This window comes from Carassius carassius, chromosome 44 (assembly GCF_963082965.1).
Source record: "Carassius carassius chromosome 44, fCarCar2.1, whole genome shotgun sequence".
Classification (NCBI taxonomy): domain Eukaryota; kingdom Metazoa; phylum Chordata; class Actinopteri; order Cypriniformes; family Cyprinidae; genus Carassius; species Carassius carassius.
Window position 1 is genome coordinate 438,126 of NC_081798.1, and position 21,875 is coordinate 460,000.

The 21,875-nt window shown below is 37.1% G+C and overlaps 3 protein-coding genes across 3 annotated transcripts in view; 2 read left to right on the top strand and 1 right to left on the bottom strand.

Moving 5' to 3' along the window:
* Positions 1-761: 761 nt before the first annotated feature.
* Positions 762-6,606, top strand: si:dkey-93h22.7 (uncharacterized). The gene is made up of 11 exons (XM_059538052.1): positions 762-884; positions 971-997; positions 1,434-1,739; positions 1,957-2,241; positions 2,479-2,751; positions 3,568-3,849; positions 5,421-5,522; positions 5,621-5,645; positions 5,729-5,798; positions 5,991-6,050; positions 6,123-6,606. The coding sequence occupies exons 1-11, from the start codon at positions 764-766 to the stop codon at positions 6,177-6,179; spliced, it is 1,608 nt and encodes a 535-aa protein (XP_059394035.1). The 5' UTR covers positions 762-763; the 3' UTR covers positions 6,180-6,606.
* A 5,929-nt stretch (positions 6,607-12,535) lies between these two features.
* On the top strand, positions 12,536-19,373 carry syngr2b (synaptogyrin 2b). Its single transcript, XM_059537703.1, has 4 exons — positions 12,536-12,707; positions 14,791-15,028; positions 17,008-17,144; positions 19,112-19,373. The coding sequence occupies exons 1-4, from the start codon at positions 12,603-12,605 to the stop codon at positions 19,337-19,339; spliced, it is 708 nt and encodes a 235-aa protein (XP_059393686.1). The 5' UTR covers positions 12,536-12,602; the 3' UTR covers positions 19,340-19,373.
* Positions 19,374-20,900: 1,527 nt separating this feature from the next.
* tk1 (thymidine kinase 1, soluble) overlaps positions 20,901-21,875 on the bottom strand; it is a 6,498-nt gene continuing 5,523 nt past the window's right edge. Inside the window, exons 4-7 of the mRNA XM_059537415.1 lie at positions 21,808-21,875; positions 21,625-21,714; positions 21,317-21,436; positions 20,901-21,151 (exon numbers count right to left, since the gene is read on the bottom strand). The exon at positions 21,808-21,875 is cut by the window's right edge and continues 26 nt beyond it. Coding sequence (XP_059393398.1) covers positions 20,972-21,151; positions 21,317-21,436; positions 21,625-21,714; positions 21,808-21,875 — 458 coding nt within the window. The 3' untranslated portion in view covers positions 20,901-20,971. The remainder of the gene's footprint in view (positions 21,152-21,316; positions 21,437-21,624; positions 21,715-21,807) is intronic.

Sequence of the window (21,875 nt, forward strand, 5' to 3'; positions counted from 1 at the left end):
GAACAATTACATTAGACATGATTTAATTCAGTGAGATGTTCGGTTTCTTTCAACATAACTTCTGATGCTCATTCATGTTTATTTTGTGCTATAACTAGTAGTAAAGAGGAAGAGGTGATGATCGGCTACAGCGATCTCAAGCCAAAATGGCATTTCCTGATCAGTTTGACTGAATTTTAATGTAATTTGAATCTTGAGATTGAAGAACTGATATTAAGATCACGTAAATAAAGTAAGTTTAATCAATTAACTTATATAACAGTCAAACAAGCCGCAGTTTATGATGGGATATTTCACCACTTTACACTTTGTGCTGTTGCTAAACTCTAAACTAAGTTTTAATAATATGCCAAAAAGAGACTAATTTGGTGTTTTTGCCAGTTTTGTTGGTGCATAACATTAAAAATGATTTAAAAATACCAAAAACAGGTTTTGTCCAGCATAGATACCTGAACACACCTGGATGAATCTGAAAAACAAAACTAAATTATAAGTTTAATATAAATCTCGTTTATCTCACTATAAAACTGACTGAGCTTTACCAAATGTCTTATGCGACCATAATGAATGACAAAAAAAACACATGCTCAGGCTGCATTGGTGCATTAACACATGTATATTGATTATATTAGTGCAGTACATTGCTCATTTATTTAGATGTTCTTTACGGTCCTCCGTGCCAATCTTGAGTTGTCGTTTGCGCTGGCATCTGTCCTATCTGTCCTCAACACTTGTGCTGTTTAGGGTGGGTCTCACTGAGTCTATGTCAACTCGCTTTCACTGCTCGGTTAATAATAAAGTTCTCCTCTGGTGTGTGCATCTGGATATTGTGCTTATTTCTCCAGCAAGGATGGAATCGACGCATCTTACACTCATTCTCATAGGTGGAGGAAACTTTAGCATTTTTGATAGATGTTTTCATGTGTTGTCTGTTGAAGTTTGTTTTCATATGCATATTACTATCCACCAGGTATTTCAGTTTTGCATTCAAGGATGGGTAAGTGACTTTTTTTATTGCCATGTTTATCTGAGGCTTTACAGATCATTACTGATTATATGTTTAAAACACCCTCAGACAGTGGAAAGATCAAGGGTTTCACTTCCCAGGGATTGCATGAACTGATAAAAATCTATATATTGAATGCATTTCATGTCGTTTTGGGTAAAGCATCTGCCAAAATATGCATCACTGTTAATTGTTTTGTTAACACAAGTCTGTAATGTTGTTGCATCATAGCACAGGTTAACACGATCCACAAACTAAATAGTGTCGTCCTCTTCAACGCTAGATCTGCTCATCTCGCATTTCAAAACCAACAAAAGTGTTGCATGTAAAAAGCATACGTGCATTGTTATTTCCAATAAATGATACTTGATATTTTGTTGTGCATGTAGAGCAACTTGGTCTGTCTTTAATACATTTTCTGTTGCAGATGCTCTACAAAAGCTTGATAAACCGGTTCTGATTGCTCCGTCTGCTGCATTAGAAGATTCAGTTGTGGATTTCTTCTGTGAAATTCCTGGAAAACCCGCAGGATTGTCTGTAGACTATGAGCTTTATGTTGAATCAAACCCGGGTAAGATGATTGGGGAGTACTCCTCGCTGTCTGGAGAACTGGCCACTTTTTCTTTGATTATCACCAAACAACATGACGGTCGAATTATCTGCAAGGCCAGCGGACACAATAACACAGATATTGAGAGCTCGATCAGTGATGGCTGGGACTTCAGAGTCATTGGTGAGTGTCGTGACATGAACGTGATCATATAAAGCAATTTCTGTCCTCTCAACACGATCAAACTTAGCTGTCTTCCGATTGATAGTTTAGAGTGTTTTACCCAGTAAAAGCTCTTTTAGTGTAATTGCTTCAGTGTCAGATCTTGAGTGATACATACAGGTTTGAGACATGAAGAACCGTTAATCTGTGCAATGCTTTCATCTTCTGTGATTTGCAGTTCCAGTGGGGGAAGTGAGCATCATTTCACACCAAAACATTGAGAACATATGGGAAGGAGAAGCGTTGAGCCTCCAGTGCATAAAAACCAAAGGAACGTACGTCTCGTATGAATGGCTCTTGAACGGCGCACCGGTTCAGATGCCGTACGACAGGAATAACGACACTCTGACAATCCACAGGGTTTCTGCACTAAATACAGGCATTTACATGTGTGTGGCATCAAACCAATACAACGACACGATGACCTACAACTCCAGCAGTAGTGTCTCTGTGAACATCGGAGGTACGACCAGCTCACACACTATAATCAAGCTTCCTCTGCTCAGCAAGGCTGTATTTATTTGATCAGTTTGTGGAAACTGATACGTTTACTTTACACAAGATTCAGAGATGAGCAGTTCAAAAGAGCAGCATTTATTTGAAATAGAAATCTTTTGCAACAGTATAAATGTCTCTACTCTCACTTTTGATCGATTTGATGCGCCCTTGATGAATAAAAGCTTCCTTGATTTTTCTCTAGAATATGTGTCAAAGCCTGAGTTCTCCCTTGATGTGGTGAAGCTTGAGGATGGAGGATATACAGCCATCATCACGTGTCAGTCTACGAAAGGAACACCGCACATCACCTTTAGCCTGTTGAACCACACTGACCTCATCTTCACCGAAACGACCGACACAACCAGTGCGCTCTTTAGCATCCCCATCGATCTGAACCGTTACATGGGACACATGAGATGCAACGCCAGCAACAAGGGCAACTGGGTTCTGAGTGAACCGTACAACCTGACCGTGGGTGAGTAGCTCAAGGAACCAAATCAATGAATGAAATAGGTTTGAGATTCAGAAATACATTTAAGGCCAGTTTTGAGATGTCGGTCTGTTTTGATTCCATAACACGTGTCTCTTTTATTGCACTTGCATCTGTAGATTTCGAATGTAGTGCATATCTTTAACCTAAAAAAACATACATCCAAAATAATTAGTTAAATTAGATTTTTTTGAAAGGTTTTTACCAAAGGGGGTTTGTTAGTATATCATTCACCTGATTTTACACAATATTTAATTCCTAAAATTTGGAGAAACTTTAGACTTTTTTCTGGATGTTGACAATATTTCCCAATTTATGGAGAGATATTTTGCTTCCATAATATCTTCTATCATATTAGTGTAAAGAAAGCATCCAAATGACAATTTTTATAGTTTATTTTACTACACTTTATCTTTCTGTAGATTTCAATTACAATGCACTTCTTCGCAGTCGCTTAAAGTCAAAATGAGTTCGTTTTTTTCCACTTCAGCAGCACTTGTAAACACCAAATTACGATTTCAAGTGTTTATTTTAGTACACTTTTGTCTACACTTTTAAAAATAAAGGTGCTTAAAAGCTTCTTCACAGCGATGCCGAACCGTTTTCGGTTCCACAAAGAACAATTCAATCTGAAGATCGCCACAAAGAAGCTTTTGTGAAACCGAAAGGTTCTTAAGATGTTAAAGGTTCTTTATGGAACCGTTTAGACACAAAAGGTACTTCTATGGCATCGTGAAGCAGCTTTATTTGTGAGAGAGTATGTATTTGTGTCTGTAGATTTCAATCACAATGCCCTTTCAGAGTCTGTAGGAGGCGCTGTAACAGTGACGGCCTTCAGACACGTGGCTCTGGACTTCCAGGTGGTCAGCGTGGAGCTGCTCTGTAAGGTGGAGCGGGGAACGTTTCCTAATTACAGCTGGTTCCTCAACGACAGCAGGCTGCTGGACCGCAGAGGTTCAGACCAGTCTCTTCTGCTTCTGTCTGTAGACCGACACAGAGCTGGATTCTACCACTGCCAAGCTTCAGACAGATTCGACAACAGCTCCAGCATCCGCAGCCCAAAGATGCTGATCAGTAAAGAGGGTACAGAAGCCTGACACCAAACACGTTACAAATAAGAATGAATTGTGATCAAACAGTCAAATAGCTGCTGCTCTAACTGTTATGAAGAGTCTCGGCATCTTTAATGCATTCAGTCATATGATGTTTCTAAATATAGTTCCAAAACATACATTTTAATTCTTATCTTTTTAGGATATATATCAATTATATTTGTTCTTATATTAGTTATACAGTCCGAAATGAATTAAATTAACGGACTGTAATGATGAGACAGAGACGTTCGGATCCATGTGCAGAACTTTAATGATGAGAATGGTCAGACAGGCAATGATCCGTAACGGCGTCAGGTATGTAGGGATAACCAGAATCGATAACAGAAACAGGCAGATGTCAGGGGCAAGCAGCAGAGAATCAGAGTCAGTATAAACAATCCAAAGGTCAGATACAGAAGGAAAACACAAGGAAAATGCTCAGAAATGTCAGACTGGCTAAACAAGAGTTCGCAGTGAGTGAGAGTGAGTGTGCTGCTTTTATGTGTGTGTAAATGAGGTGCAGGTGTGGCAAGGAAATTGGCTGATGAATGATGTGCAGGTGTGGCAGGGTGATTGTGATGCAGTGACTCATGGGTAATGTAGTTCGGGTGTGGTGCAACAGATGAGAGGTGCTAGAGTCCGAGTGACATCTGGTGGTTGATGTGGAATGGTCCTGATTGGAGTGCCCTCTACTGAAGCTCATGGGCAATCCATCTAATGATCGGGACACGGACATTATAAAAATAAATCAATCAAACATTTTATATATATATATATATATATATATATATATATATATATATATATATATATATATATATATATATATATATATATATATACACAACATTTCTATCTCATTCTATATATATAGTGAAAATAAAAGTGTTTAAAATAATAAAATAAATAATAATACTAATCCTAATCATGATAAAATAATAAAAACAAATGACAAAAATGTAGAAATTGTAAAAATAAATTTTGAATCCAATTAAGGGCAGTGGTACTTAAAGAAAAAGTCATGTCTTAAGAGTATATGTTATTATATATATCTTTAATTGTCTGTAGTTTGATTTTATGTGACTGGTTTATTATGATGCAATGATGAAAAATGAAATCTGAAGAATTAAATAATCAGTGCTGAATGAGAGGAGACTTTTTCATAAAGTCATGTTTTTTAAATACATTTTATATTTATTAGTCATTTATCTTAAATATACACATTTAATTGAAACCAAAAGGTGTTTTTACTTTACAATTATTTGTATTCATAAATTGATTAATTGAATGAAAATGAATTGTGTGTTTGTGTATAGTTGTATGAATAAAAACAATTGTAAACTTGTAAAATCTTATATTACATGTGTGTTTTGTAAAGGAATATATTAATATACTGTATATATAAAATATATGTTTTTTTATTATATTAGTACATGACTTTACGAAGAGGAAGTTGAGACCAATTCAAAAGTCTAATTCAAGTTCTCCTCTCATTCAGTATTGATTATTTGGTTCTTTTGAATTTTTTGACCTTGATATCATCTGTCTGTATCTCTGCAGCACTGAACACACTCTCTCCTTTGGTTGTGATCGCTGTTTTCACCTCTTTTGTCCTGCTGAACGTCGCTGTGATCGCCTGCTGTATTTATGGAGTCGTGCTACGTGAGTTCATCTTTATATCACTCATTTTAGCGTATGAATCAGATGTTATGTGCAAGTCATCACTATTATGACTGAGTATTTGCTCATGATGTACTCAGGGAGAAGATATTCAAGAGAATACCCGTGAGTTGTCTATTTTTATTTTTTCATAAATCTAGCATTAAATCAAATGTATTGTTAAACTAATGTCCTGCTTTTTATTTAAGCCTCATTGAACAACGCACGAGAATCACTGATAAATGGGAAGATGATGAAGATGAGGATGACGATTATCTAGTGAGGATGCATTTATTGGTGCTTCTGACTTTTCTTTAGTTCATAAACTTAACTTTGTTTAGGAATGAATAACATCATCTATTCAAAATGATGCAAAAAATGCACGATTTTTCTCTTTGGAACATGCCTTGGAATATTGTGTAGATACAGGCAGCTAAAAGAGCATGTGTGTGTGTGATTGTTTTGTTTGAGATGTTGGAGGTTTATGAGGAAGACGCCGTCCAAGCCGACAGATTGAGTGACTCTGCTGAGGTACGACTCATTATTTATTATTTCTAGAGCGGTTTCAAAACATTAAACTTGTCAATGTGTTCTGTTTGACAGAATGAAGACCAGTCTGTGGATGAAACCGTCCTGTATGAAGGCGGGGTTTCTGAATAACTCTCGGGTTTTCTGGGAGTTTTATCAGATCCACTGAAACTGAAAGGCGTTGCATGTTATTCTGTTCAGACAAAGGTTTAGTCAAACAGAAACAATAGACAAGCCAAGAAGCAAAGAAGCCAAGACAGCCAACAATGTGTCTACTGTCAGATTCATGCCAAATAAGAGCGGGTTTATACATAATTAACTCTATTTTGGAAACAAATTTCAAATATTTTTTTCAGCAGGTGAGCTAAACCTGACAAAACCTTCTTTTGGGATCTCCTCATTTGTAAACATGTTATGAAATATATATGTTAGATTATAATATTTGTATTTAGCTAGCTGTGTGTGTGAACAATACAAGTCTATGCAATTTGAATGAGTAAATGCGTGTGGGTTTGGGGAGGGAAAATTACAATTAAATACAAAAATATGTTTTGATAAAGCCAGCAGTGTTCATTTCAAATTAAAACTTGATACAAAACAGATAATTTGTGTGTGTTTTTGGTTCGAATGAAAAGCGTTGTTTATTAGCTGGTTAAATATAACCATTATGAGGATAATAATAAGGATATTATATTGTGTGTTATAGTTTTTGCTCACACACACACACACACACACACAGAATCATCAATTGTCACAGTTTCTGACTTAAACAGAAGAAATACACACCAAATCTACAAAGCATAACACTTTTATCAAAGAGGGTTCATTGGGGTTCTAAATAGAACCATAGGGTTCTTTACTCAACTCCAAATAAACTTTTATACTAAAAAGGTTCTATAATGACAAGAAAGAACCCTTTTGGCACAAAGGTTCTTTAGGCTATTATTCATTCATATATTACATTATTCTGCAACATTTTGTATTTGTAATTAAATTATTGTTTGTAGTAACTTAATATCACATTTTAATCATGCTGAATTTTGCAGAAAAACTGAAATGGCACTCTTCGTGTGATATTGATTAACTACATAAAATGATATAAATATATACATTTTCTAACCCCCATATCTTGAATCTTGTGATCATTCACATGCATTCATAAATGCATTTGAATACACCGAATAATGCAGTGAAAGAACGCACTCAAAATGCACACGCGCACTAGTAAGACTTCATCATGTAACTTTACATTAGTCTAAATGCGTGCACTTTTTAGGCACGATTTGTTTAGTTTTTGAATATACTTGATACTGTTAAAAGGCACATCATTAAAACAAAAAATACGAGTTCACATATCACACCTAAACACGCTTGGAAAACGTAATTAGAACTAGCTACTAAATTAGTTAAAAATGCCTATCCATATACAACTATGATTCGCGAACCCCAAACTGACTCAAATCCGTGCTTTAAGTGTCCCAAAAGAGGTTGATTCAACCTAAAATAATTTGCCTTAAAATGTTGGGTTCAATAAGCTAAAAAATATTTGTTGTTTACACATATATTCGAGTTCCTTAAACCTAGAATTAATAGTTGGGGTAACAAAGGTGAAGCTGAATATTTTGTATAACCAACAAGTTTTTAGTAAGCCCAACTAGACGAGAAAGTTGTAGTAACTTAAATTCACGTCAAGCAACTGACACGCAGCAGAAACGCCACGCTCACGCCACGCAGCAGTGTGTCACCGGCCTTAGAATCAGCTGCAGGGCGGGATTTGCGCTGAACGCGGAGACTTCCGCCACTTAATATGTTCGTTTGGAAACACGAAAATGTTAGCCTAGAAATCTAGACGCACCCTAGCGGCAGCAAAATGTATTTCGCAGCCTAGAGTACAGTCTAGCAACTCTCAATACACCTTCTAGCAGCAAAAACCCAGATTGGGTCAGGCCAATCACATCGTGTATAGAGCAGGCGGGGTGGGCTTAACATATGACGACAGAGAGTTGCGACGGCTGCCACTTGAAAACAAAGAATGGCGGCTGCAGCTGTCGAACAACGATCTTTTGAATCAGCTTTGGCCGCGACTCTAGAGGGCTTGGAGTTAAGTTTCTCTTTAAGAAAACAGCAAAGAACGGCACTTAAGTCATTTTTAAAAAAGGAAGATGTGTTTGGAGTTTCTTCGTTGCTCTGATTGGTTGTAGCGCTATCCTATTGCGTGCAGAGGGATTTTGAGAGACAGCCGTTTATCCCGCCCCTCGGAGTAAGCCTCGTCTATGGAGAGTTTCCAGACTAAACATCTTGATGTAAGTCTGGCTGGCCAGGTTACGAAAATGTACCTATGTTCCGCAAAACAAAATATTGCATTCGGTCACTCGGTACACACGTGCACCGTACCGAAACCCCTGTACCAAAACGATCCGGTACGAATACACGTACCGTTACATCCCTAGTAGCTACATATGTAACAAAAAGTAGTATGAACGTATGTGCCAAACAATTATCTAAAAAAGATGAAAAATAAAAATAAATTAAAACTAACAAGTTTTAATTTCATGTTTCTGTCTAAAAATTTCAGAAACGGTCTAACAATTTTTTTTTTATATAAAACCTTGTACATTCAACTAGTTTTGGTAGCTTAAAGGGATAGTTCACCCAAAAATGTCATTTGTCATTAATAACTTACCCTCATGTCGTTCCAAACCCGTGAGACCTCAGTTTATCTTGGGAACACAGTTTAAGATATTTTAGATTTAGTCCGAGAGCTCTCAGTCCCTCCATTGAAGCTGTGTGTACGGTCTACTGTCCATGTCCAGAAAGGTAAGAAAAACATTATCAAAGTAGTCCAGGGTCAGTTAGACTTTAACCAGTTCACCAAATCGAACTGAATCGTTTTAAACGGTTTGCGTCTCCAATACGCATTAATCCACAAATGACTTAAGCTGTTAACTCTTTTAACGTGACTGACACTGACGGCTCTCGGACTAAATCTAAAATATCTTAAACTGTGTTCTGAAGATGAACAGAGGTCTTACGGGTTTGGAACGACATGAGGGTGAGTTATTAATTACATAATTTTCATTTTTGGGTGAAATAACCCTTTAACTCAATGGCATTTTAGAACAAATGTTAAACTTTAACCATGCAAAATGGTGGTGTGATGCAACTTTTATGAAGACTAATTATTAAATACCTGGTTCTTGGAAATTTGTAACCAGTTGTAAAATGGAACTGATTTTTGACACCTGACCCTACTCTCAATGGCAGTAGCACTGGGCTTAGCTTTGCTGTAGTGTGAAAGCACTGTAAGGGTATTGTTCTGCCACTGCTGTTGTCAGGCATGTTTCTGTAGTTGGTTAATATTAACCTGTATCTGTTGACTTGCGTTTGTTGGCCACGGTCTCTGCTAAAATATTTTCTGTTCTACACAAAGTCAACTGGAACACAGTTCATGCACGTAGCTCACTTCTAATGAGCTAGATATCTGAATCAGGTGTGTTAAAGAGAGACATGCAAAATATGGGGTTTCCTTGCAGGGGCTACTGATAAATGTCCTTTGTAAATTTAAGGCATAAAATATATCAAAATCAAATGGACACAAATAAGGGTTAACGTTTAAGATGGGCAGACTGTTCACTCGATTTATTTAGAAATAGGACAACGAGAACAAATTACATCATTGGCCACAGGTGAATAAAACAAGGGAATGAATTAATAGCCTAAGTCCAGTGAAAGAATTATTGATCATTAACACGATTTCACTATCACGAGAGAACTAATACATGTTCAATAGAAATTTATTTTTGTCCACATCATGTACAGGAATCTATAAAAAACGGTGGCAAGAGGATTACACTGACAACCTTTGTAATATTACTCTTTACCCTCATTTATCAAACACTTTTCATAAATATAAGCTGGGCGTAAGTTCGCTCTTACCTCTGTAACTCTTGACTCAAAAATTGGAGCTTTTCGTAAGTCTTCAAACATGGCGACCTGTTCTGGGCAGGCATTGTGAAGGGCGCTCTGAAAAGCAGCAGCGCAGGCAAAGGATTAAAACCTCTATTAAAACAGATGTCCAAATGAACGCACCGGTACGGAGAGGTGGCAGTACGCTCAAGAGCTATATTTGGAAGTGGCGGTATGGAGTAGGCCTACAGGTGTGTACCGGCCCACTTAAAGCACTGACTCAAATGATTCGCGAACCTGCTCCAAACTTCCAAACTGACTCAAATGATTCACGCTACGAACTCCCGAACTGATTCAAATGATTCGCGATCCCCGAACTGACTCAAATGATTCGCGAACCCGCTACGAACTACCGAACTGATACAAACGATTCGCGATCCCGCTCTGAAGTCCCGAACTGATTCAAATGATTCGTGATCCCCAAACTGACTCATATTATTCGCGAACCCGCTTTGAATTCCCGAACTGACTCAAATGATTTGCGAACCCGCTACGAACTCCCGAACTGATTCAAATGATTCGCGATCCCGCTCTGAAGTCCCGAACTGATTCAAATGATTCGCGATCCCCAAACTGACTCATATGATTCGCGAACCCGCATTGAACTCCCGAACTGATTCAAATGATTCGCGATCCCGCTCTGAAGTCCCGAACTGATTCAAATGATTCGTGATCCCCAAACTGACTCAAATGATTCGCGAACCCGCTTTGAACTCCCGAACTTACTCAAATGATTCGCGAACCCGCTACGAACTCCCAAACTGATTCAAATGATTCGCGAACCCGCTCCGAACTCTCGAATTGATTCAAATGATCCGCGAAGCCGCTCCGAACTCCCGAACTGATTCAAATGATTTGTGATCCCCAAACTGACTCAAATGATTCGCGAACCCACTACAAACTCCCGAACTGACTCAAATGATTCGCGAACCCGCTCAGAACTCTCGAATTGATTCAAATGATCCGCGAAGCCGCTCCGAACTCCCGAACTGATTCAAATGATTTTCAATCCCCAAACTGACTCAAATGATTTGCAAACCCGCTCCGAACTCCCGAAATGACTCAAATGATTCGTGATCCCGTATCGAACTCCCAAACTGACTCAAATGATTCGCGATCCCCAAACTGACTCAAATGATTCGCGAACCCGCTACGAACTCCCGAACTGATTCAAATGATTCGCGATCCCCAAACTGACTCAAATGATTCGCGAACCCGCTTTGAACGCCCAAACTGACTCAAATGATTCGCGATCCCGCTCCGAACTCCCGAACTGACTCAAATGATTCGCGATCCCGCTCCGAACTCCCGAACTGACTCAAATGATTCACGATCCCGCTCCGAACTCCCAAAATGACTCAAATGATTTGCAAACCCGCTTTGAACTCCCAAACTGACTCAAATGAATCACGCTCTGAACTCCGGAACTGACTCAAATGATTCACAATCAGAAGTTCCCATACAAATCAAATGACACCGCCAGCGCTATATTGTCTTAGTTCTCTAATTTTATAACATTTAATGATTTTAAGGTACGAAAAGTATGTTGTTAACAAATAAAATATCAATATTTCCATTCCGAACTGCTTTCCACGTCGAAACATCCACGAACATAACCAGGTGAGCACATCCCTCACTATTTGATTGCTCTAGTCTTTATCACTCATCATCATCATCCACCAATCAGAACACACCAGAACTCTTTGACCACAGCTGCTGTGCTTCTAAAGCTCTTGCAGCAGCTCAACACTGGTTTTCTCTGAGGTGGTCGGATCGCATCAGATTGTGGTTAATCTTGCAGATCATGACTTATATCTACTTTTCCTCTCCCTGCAGTTTGGTAATATAAAGATTCCTCCTTTGAACTCCCACCTCTTCTGTGGATTTTATTGTTCTGGGTCTGAATTTGGGCTCCTGGGGTCTCAAAAAGAAACATTTTCAATCTCCAAGGTGAACGTTACGACAACACTAATCTTCAGACTTCTTGTTAAACACAACACACAGTTCTCTGTGTAACACACACATCTAACAGGAATTAATATTATGGCAAATGTGCTTGCAAATGTTTGCTTTTGAGATGTGTTTGTGATATTTTGAATGCATTGCTTCAATTTGCAAGACATTTTGCATTTTGTGCACAATTCTTGGATTTGTGTGACAGTTTCGGAAGAAAAGAAAGAGCAGTTGAAAAACCGTATTAAGATATTAACCCACCATTGTGACACTTTTGATAGCCTACAAGTGTAAATATCCTTATTAAAAATTAAACTGCCGCAGTTCAATCTATAATGATTTATAGTAACGTTGAGGACTTTAAACTAATTGAATTTTCACTCAACGTCGCGAAGTTTGAAACATTTGAGCGAATCGGTCCTTTTGAACAGTTCGCTCTAACGGTCGGCTCGCTTGAATGGTGTGAATCATCAAAAAGATCCGGTTCAACTGAACGATTCACTCGCGAATCTGACATCGGTCTTTTGAGGAAGCAGCTGCGTAGGGTGTGTGAGTGTGTGTGTGTTGTCAGCTGTCGCGCTGTGTGTGTGTGTGTGTGTGTGTGAGAGAGAGAGTGTGTGTGAGTGTGTTTCACCGATGGAGTCGAACAGTACTGCGTACGGAGCTTCTCTCGCCGGAGCGGGATTCGATCTCATCAAATTCATCAAACAGCCTCAAACCATCATACGGTTCCTCAGCTGGGTGAGTGACATGCGTCACTGTCAAATCATCAGCTTATTATGATTAATAATCCGCAACAGGATCAGGGTCAAATGGGTTTAAAACGTTCGTGAGTTTCTGTCAAATTGATAAGCAAACGTTTTTTCACTAACGTTAATGAAACGTTCATTTAAAGTTACCTGGTATTTAATAACGTTATCAAAAAGTTCAAGAATGCTACTTATGTATCACGCGCGGAATGTTACTTATTTCAGAACGTTCCGGAAACATTTAAAAGTAACATTCTCGTAACGATGAAATGGAACGTTGCCTCAACGTAACGTAACAGAAATAACGCTTTCGTATTGTATCCGGAACATTAGTAAAACAAAAACAGATTTGGCAGCTGGGTTAAGTTTAAAAAGCAAACAAGAGATTATTAGCCTCATGAGAGCTGCTTCTGAAGTCATTTCATAGCTGATGATGAACTGAAGCTGTTATTGAACTGAACTGAGATGTATAGTCACTCGTTTGTTAAGCAGATTTGACACAACTTGTGTTGTATAAAGTGCTACAGAAATAAATATGACTTGATTTGATAGTGTAAATGTATAAAAGAGAGTTGATCTGCATGCTGATGTTTCAGAGTCATCCTACTGATCGAATGATTCAATTAACTGACTCTATTGAACAGCAGAAAACATCCTCAAATCTCTCAAAGCCCTTGTAAGGGACTTTTCGACATTCGAATGTAAATTCTCAGGAATAGGAGCTGAATTGCTGTAAACTCTCTAGTGTAATTTTTGGTTAATTTTGCTGTTCAGGCATATGATATGAGGGGGGTTTCCACAGACGAGTCACTGAGAGCTGATTCATATCTAGTCCTGGTTTAGAGGACGGCATCAGATGACCCCGTCGGCCATGTCTAGATTTGCTCAGGGTCATTTGTTTACAGCATCATAAACACTGTGTTTGGATGTGTCTCTCTCTAGTCACTCAGTAGTTAGTTAGTTGTGTCTGTGATCATGTGCATCATGTGATTTAGTGCACTAGTACAGAATGTCCCAGTGCTGACATGGAAACACGGCAGATGACTGGTAATAAGAGAGGCATGGGACAGAATGGTGTATAGCTTATCCGTTTCTTCTACACTGCTTCTGAAGTTTGTATGATCTTTGTGACACATTTGCATGAAAACACATCGGCGGAGGCTTGTGGCCGCGACCTCTTCCTGCTCTCAGTGCTTCCATCTTCCTCTCACTGCACACTCATCCATTTCACATTTAGTCCTGTTCCTCTTTCAGGTGTTTTTTTAAAACATATAAATTATTACACTTGTCAGAATGCTGCATGTGTGTTCAGTTAGCTGTAAATGTGTTCATCCTCAGGTCATTCGAGATCAGGATGGGTTTGTTTCTTCATCAGGTTTGTAGAAATGTAGCATTGCATCAGTGTCTCATCAATGGATGCTCTGCAGTGAATGGGTGCCGTCAGAATGAGAGTCTGATAAAAACATCACAATAATCCACAGCACTCCAGTCCATCAGTGAACATCTGGAGAAGACAAAAGATGATTTTAACTCAAACACATAGAGTCTATAATCCATAATAACACTTCCTCCAGTGAAAAGTGTTCTGGTCTGAATCAGGAGAGAAATCTGCACAGATCAAGCACAGTTTAAACAGCTCTAAACAAATCTGTGAGAGACAACAGCAGATGCACTTTTTCACTGGAGGAAGTGTTATTATGGATTATAGACTCTATGTGTTTGAGTTAAAATCATCTTAATGCTGGATTTGTTTCATCTTTTGTCTTCTCCAGATGTTCACTGATGGACTGTGGATTATTGTGATGTTTTGAAGTTTCAAAAGATGATTATAAAATAGTCTTCTTTTATCTTAAATTCTGCATGGCATTCAAATCCTTGAGGTTTTATTTTGGCGGAATCTTGGTGAAATTCTGTTTAAAGAAATGTTAGAAATTATGCAAATGTGCTTGAATTCCCCCATTGGGAAATTCTGAGCTGAAGTTCTTACTAGTGTAATATTTAGAGAGAGCTTCGCTTCTGGTTGTTTTGTTTCTGCTTTTATGGTTTGATGCAGCTTTCACTTCTCTTCGTGTCAGGTGTTCTCCATCGTGGTGTTTGCGACCATAACTGCTGAAGGTTACATGAACAGCAATGTTGGATCCCAGGTGAAGTGTGTCTTCAATGACAATGAAGGAGCCTGTCATTACGGCGCGGGCATCGGCGTCATCGCCTTCCTGGCCTGCTTCGCCTTCCTATTGGCTGATGCACTCTTGCCTTCGATGAGCAATGCTCAGGAGAGGAAGTACATAGTGATGGCTGATCTGGGCTTCTCAGGTGAGGCATTCTTTGAGTCATTTCTGCGTGGGTGATCAAGGTTTATATCAGTTTCCTCAGAGCTGTCTGTTCTGTTTGTGGAAACTCTGGTGCCTTTGTGAAGGTCTTTTGTTCCACTTGACCTAATATTGTGGCATCATTGTCTAAAAGTGAAACGTCTTGTGGTTGTTCTGTGACCTCTTCCTGTGTGAGATGGCAAACAGATCAATTCTACATGTTTTTCCATTAAATATAAATGGCATCTGTTTGTCAGTTGATGGATATCAGGGTTATTACAGTAACTCAATCATAAGAAAAAAAAGTTGTTACTTGGAAGTAAAATAAATATTAACTGAAATAAAATAATATATATATAAACCATATTTGATTTCAGCTTTAACATTTCTGCTTTTCATTTAGTCAAAAAAAACATAAATAAACTGAAACTGAAAAATAAAAATTCATAAATGGTGTATAGACATTATTAAACTAAAATGACAAAAAACATACAACAAAATGACTTAAAATGAAAACAAAATCTAAAAATTAAATCTAATTCAAATTCATTACAAAAACTGTATATAATACCCATATATCAATGATAATTGTGAAGTCTTTTGGTTGCATTTTATTTTTGGTTAAAGGTCATTATTCACAATCATATTCATAGTCCCCAAATATAAACCAGAGTCTCTGAAGATTAAAATAAGCCAAAATAATTAAAATTAAAATCAAATCAAATAATTGCTGAATTATTAATAAAAGTTGAATGTTCTTCAGGGTTCCTGCTCTTTTTTTCACCAATAAATTTGGATGACTTTTCCAGTTGTTGGTGATTTATTGAATAGATATTTTTACCACAATATTACAATTTCTACCTGAAAATATATTTTAGAGATTGAGAAAACGAGGTACATGTACATTTCTTATAAAATCTCATTAATTTTCCAGGTCTACAAATCAGACTTTTAAAACAAGGCTTCCTCGTATCAAATTCTGTTTATTCAGAGATAAAAGAATTAAAATAACAGAAATATGGTTTATCTTGATTTTAAGTTGTTTTAGCTTATTTTAATGCTTGTTTTGTCTTATATTAAGCCATTTGGAGCCCCCTTATTGCCGGGTTTAAAACCAAAGTCCTGTATTTTCTGTGTCTTTAGTTACCTGGCTTAGATTAATCAGATTACTGACCTATTTGGTCAAATCTTTGTGCTGATACGAATATATTTTAATACTATTTTAGTAATAGTTCTCCCAATAATGATCATTCAGAGTCAGACTAGTGGAAAGAAATCATCCAGAGAACACAAGTGTTTATTTTATATGCATCTGTAGATTTGTAATTACAATTCATATCAAATCACTTACAGTTGTTTTTTCAAGATATGTTTTTCAACACTTACATACGCCAAACTTAGCAGTTTTATTCCTCTCTATATTCTGAAGGTTTTTACTGAGGGATTTCTTCATAAATCAATTACCTGATTTTATACAGCATTTAATGCTAAAAATATAATGAAAATTTAGTTTTTTTTCTGGCTGTTGACCGTATTTTCTGATTTATTAAGTGATATATTGCTTCCATGACATTTTTTCTTTCATATTAATGGAAAGAAAACATTTTAAGGGCTCATTTTATGATATTTTATCTATTTGCGTCTGTTGATTTAAATTACAATACATATCTTTAAAGAGTTTTTTCTCCACTTCAGCAGCACTTACAGACACCAAACTTAGCAGGTGTATTCCTTTCTATATTCTGAAGGTTTCTACCGTTGGGTTTGTGAATATTTCACTCACACTGATTTATACAACCTTTTTTCACCTGTTCATTCTGTCATCATGTACTCGCCTTCATGCCTTTCCAAACCTGTATGTATTTTCTTTAGTGTTTGTGTGTGTGAATGGTTTCTTTCATGGCCAGTGTGTTGTCTTAAGAGTCTCAGATTGGCTAATCAATGAAATGGTCATAACTTGTGTCTGTGCTGCATGTTAAACAGCTGTCTGGACGTTCCTGTGGTTTGTGTGTTTCTGTCTCATGGCGGATCAGTGGTCAAAGACCCACGACAGCAAGGCCATCCATAAAGACGCCGTCCATGCCGTCATCACCTTCTCCTTCTTCTCCATCGGGTCGTGGGTGAGTGTGTGTGACCTGTCTGATGTAAAACTGCTTCAATCTGCCTGAAGTCTAAAATCGCCTAAAAGCATTTTCTCAAAATTAGTTTGTTTCTCCACTTCAGCAGCAGTTACAAACACCAAAACTTACAGTTTTATTGCCATTTATATTCTGAGAGATTTTACCTAGGGGTTTGTTTGTATATCATTCACCTGATTTTATACAACATTTTATTTCCAAATTTTTTTTCTTTTGTGGCTGTTGACAGTATTTTTTAAATTATAAAGTGTTATTTTGCTTCTAAAACATGTTTCCTTTTATATTAGTGGGAAAAACATCTAAAATACAGATTTAAATGTTTATTTGATGACACTTTAATTTTTATGTCTGTAAATTCTTTAAAGTCGCTTAAAATTGTTTTCTTAAAATTAGTTTGTTTCTCCACTTCAGCAGCAGTTACAAACACCAAAACTTACAGTTTTATTGCTATTTATATTCTTGAATATTTTACAGAGGGGTTTGTTTGTATATCATTCACCTGAATTTATACAACATTTTATTTCCCCCAATTTATTTTTACTTTTTTTTTGGCTGTTGACAGTATTTTTTAAATTATAAAGTGTTATTTTGCTTCTAAAACAAGTTTCCTTTTATATTAGTGGAAAAAAAACATCTAAAATACAGATTTAAATGTTTATTTGATGACACTTTATTTTTTTGCGTAATTATCAATTAAGAATACAATACTTTAAAGTCGCTTAAAATCTTTTTCTTAAAATTAGTTTGTTTCTCCACTTCAGCAGCAGTTACAAACACCAAAACTTAGTTTTATTGCTATTTATATTCTGAAGTATTTTACCGAGGGGTTTATTCATATACCATTTATACTGATTTACATAACATTTTATTATTAAAAACATGGTGAACATGTATTTCCTTTTTGTCTGCTGACAGTATTTTTGATCAATGGAGTAATAAAAAAAGAAATCCAAAATTCCTTCTGTAAAAAAAAAATAGATGGGAATAAAAGTATGTTTTTTCTAAACCTAACTCTTTATCTATTTTATTTAGATTTCAATAATAATATAGGTCTTTAAAGATTTTGTCCTGCACTTCATTAGCAATTAAATACACCAAAACTTACAGCTTTATTCCTTTCTATACTCCAAAGGTTTTTACTGATGGGTTTGTTCATATTTCATTCATACTGATTTATATAACATTTTATTCCAAAAACATGCTGAAAATAAATATACAGTATATATTTTCTGACTGTTATTTGATTTCTGTCTGTTGACAGTATTTTCTGATTTATGGAGCGATAAAAAGAGAAATCCAAATTCCCATCAGTAAAAACCTTTGACTGTGACCTGTCAACAATATCAAACCAGAATTCTGGTTTTATCCAATATTCACATTTTCGGACATTTTCTCACATTATCACATTATTATTTGCTGTAGTTTAGAAAATGGTAATAAAATATGCGTCAAACTGTGTCAGAACAAATTCATCTTGATAATGTCAGATAACTTTGATAGAAAGGTAAGAAATAAAAATGGTCAAAGTGTCTAAATAGATTTTGGTCCCAAAGTTTACTGGTAGTCCACTCTATGATGAATTCTTGGGTATAATATGTCACTGTTTTCTTTATTTTGCTATCCTCTCGTTCATAAATGAACTATAGTGTCCTGCACCCACAACTAGTAAAAAAAATCTGGTGTCTGAATAATTTTTGGTTTGACTTTGCTCCTGTGGCTCAGTGGTTAGCAACGCAAAAGGTTGTGGGTTCAATTCCCTGGGAACACACATACGGGTAAAAAATGGTATATCCTGAATGCACTGTAAGTCCCTTTGGATAAAAGCGTCTGATTAATGTAGTGAAATTGATTAGTTCACATTTTCATCCCATTCACTTGTAGTGTCTTGCAAAATTGACTACTGTTAAGTTCAAGTCTTTGAATGACAGTCGAATCTCTCGTCTTCTCAGGGAGCGCTGACGTACTTCGCCCTGATAAGGTTTCGTCAGGGTGTTAAGGACGTGACCCAGAACTACGCCGATCCGCCAGTGGATCCTACATCAGTGTATCCTGAAACATACACGCCCACCACATTCCCGTCCTTCCAGAACAATGGTCAAGAAATCTTCCAGCAGCCGCCCATCTCACCGAACCCTGACCCATCCGGCCAGAGCAGCTACAAGCCGACCGACTACTGACCTCTGACCTGCACAGAAACCTGGAACATGACACCAGGTCACGTGACCTCCTGTAGTTTGGCATTTTACATGTGGCCTTAAATGTGTAAATATTGTTGTCTTATGTGGCTGTAGAGGAGTTCAGATTTGCACTGAAGAGCTGGAATAAAACGACAAGTTATTGTGGAGCAGCTCTGTCGCTCACACTGGAATCACAGCAGCGTTTGTGTGTTCTGTTAACGCTTTTTTTTTTTTTAGTAGAAATGTGGCTGAAACTAAAATAGCCCTTGTTTACTAATTGTGTTGGTGAATGAAGAGCTGGTGGGATTCACTGTAGAAATGTGGTAGAGTTACCAGATTAGGTTTAAACATCCAGTCGTAGGTTTTAAACGAGGTTGTTATGATCTGCTTCCAGATCTGAACTGATTTCTTGTGTGGCTCAATCTGGTTTTGTTAGTGTCTCTCGATGTGAAAACGTTCACTGATCCACTTAAACACACTGTGATGCTGATCTCTGGTGCCGTTTGATTAGATTTTCTGAGTTACTTGCCATACAACATTGATTTGAAGTTTATTAATCCATTACAGGTTCATACATGAGTATAAAAAAACTAATAATTCAGAAACTAATTGATTTATTTCCAATGTTTGATTTGCAGTTTGCTTTAATGAGTTTGGCATTTGCTTTTTGTGCATCTTCAGATTACAATTTTGTTGTCTCGGTTTTCTCTGAATAACCAGATCATTTTTTTTTAAGTGCAGTTAAAAACAAAAACAATGGTTTGTATTCTAAATAAAAATAAATAAATGCAACACCTTGGATATGTACAGGGTTTTTGTGCTTATATATTTTTAATTAAAGCAAAGTTTTAGATTCATAGTCATGGCATTAAAGTTTGCATGGATTACAAAATAATGTCTTTTTCAGTATTTTTTTTCCCTCCAATACTTAACATCAAATCCAGAAGCATTTATTTAAAACGCAAATGTTATTTTTTAGGGTTTATGCTTAAAACAAGAACAAATGATCCGTCAGTGTGGAAAGAAAATTAGTTTTTTCCTTTAAGGTAGATTTTTTTGAGAACATTAACAGGTATTTGTTTAAATCATAAACTCAATTTTGATCAATTTCACAGAAAACAAGACTTCTGCGTTTCTCATCGTCTTTTCAGCTAAATGCATGAATATAAAATATTTGTTGTAACCGTCACGTGAAAAGCAACACTGAAAAACCAAAATCACTTTATTTCCTCATTTTAAATGGCAGTTTTTCATGATGTAAGCTGGTTGTTCGGTTACACAATTATAAATTAGTTTAAAACAGTTTCAATTAAAACACACAAATGATTGACTCACTTTTGAAACTGAAAATACACACACACACACATTTTGCTGGACCCACTTTAAACTAAGAGTTAATGTTATTATATACACAAAGAAATCACACAAATCAGGTGCTAAATTCTCACTGTAGTGAGTTGAATCTGTGTAGTAACATTGCTACTGTAACAGATACTATGATAACAGATTTTCTTAGTATAAATGTCTATAAATTCTGGAATTAAGATGCATTTGCAGAACTTTTAGATATTTATACTAGAAAACAAGACAAAAATACTAAGGCAGGAAACATTTTCGGCTGATGTGTTATTTTCATAAATGTAGGGAAGCGAAGAGTTTTCGTGGAGCGCTTTGATTGGGCTGTTTTCCTGACATGACGTGTGTCGGCGTCTCCTCTCTGTGTGGATCGTGGTTCTCTTTACACGCCATGAGCCCTCCATAACACGCTCGACACACAGCGTGATATTTATCAGCTCCGCCGATCACCTCCACCTGAGGAAACCAAACACAAGATGCTGTGAGATTTCACTTCTGCTGACAGGATGAGGATGTGACACGGAGCGTTTCTGCTGTGAAAGTAAAACACAGACAGACCGCAGCGCGTGTTCGTCCAGACGTCAGAACGCTTCGGTCATCTGCAGGGATTTCTGTCCTCACCTCTTGTTCAGCTCCGAGTCTTTTGGTGTAAGCGGCTTCTTTGAAGCACTGCATGCAGACGGCGTTCAGTTTGACCACGCTCTCCGCTAGAGGAACCAGATTCAGGATATTACCGAACGGCTGCAGACACAAGGGTCAAAGGTCATCAACACTGCTCAATATTTAATGTAAATAAACAATATATAAATATTTAGTTAAACCCATTTATATAGATATGCTAATAAATAATACATTTTATGAATTTATAAAAAAAAAAAAAAAAAATATGGAGTGAATATAACCCAAACCCAGATCTGGGATCATCGCACCTTTCTCTGGAAGGTTCCATCCAGAGCTGCTACTACGATGGTTTTTCCCATGTTGGCCATTTCCTCACAGAACTCTATGGTGTCTGGAAACTGCAGAAGCCAAAGATCTCGATCAATAATCAGGACATTATAACGCATCAGGTGAGCTGGACACTGACTGAAGAGAGAGGAATGGAAACATACAAACTGTCCCTCGTCGATGCCGATGACACAGGCCTGCAGCGCCAGACTCCAGACGTCCCTCAGACAGC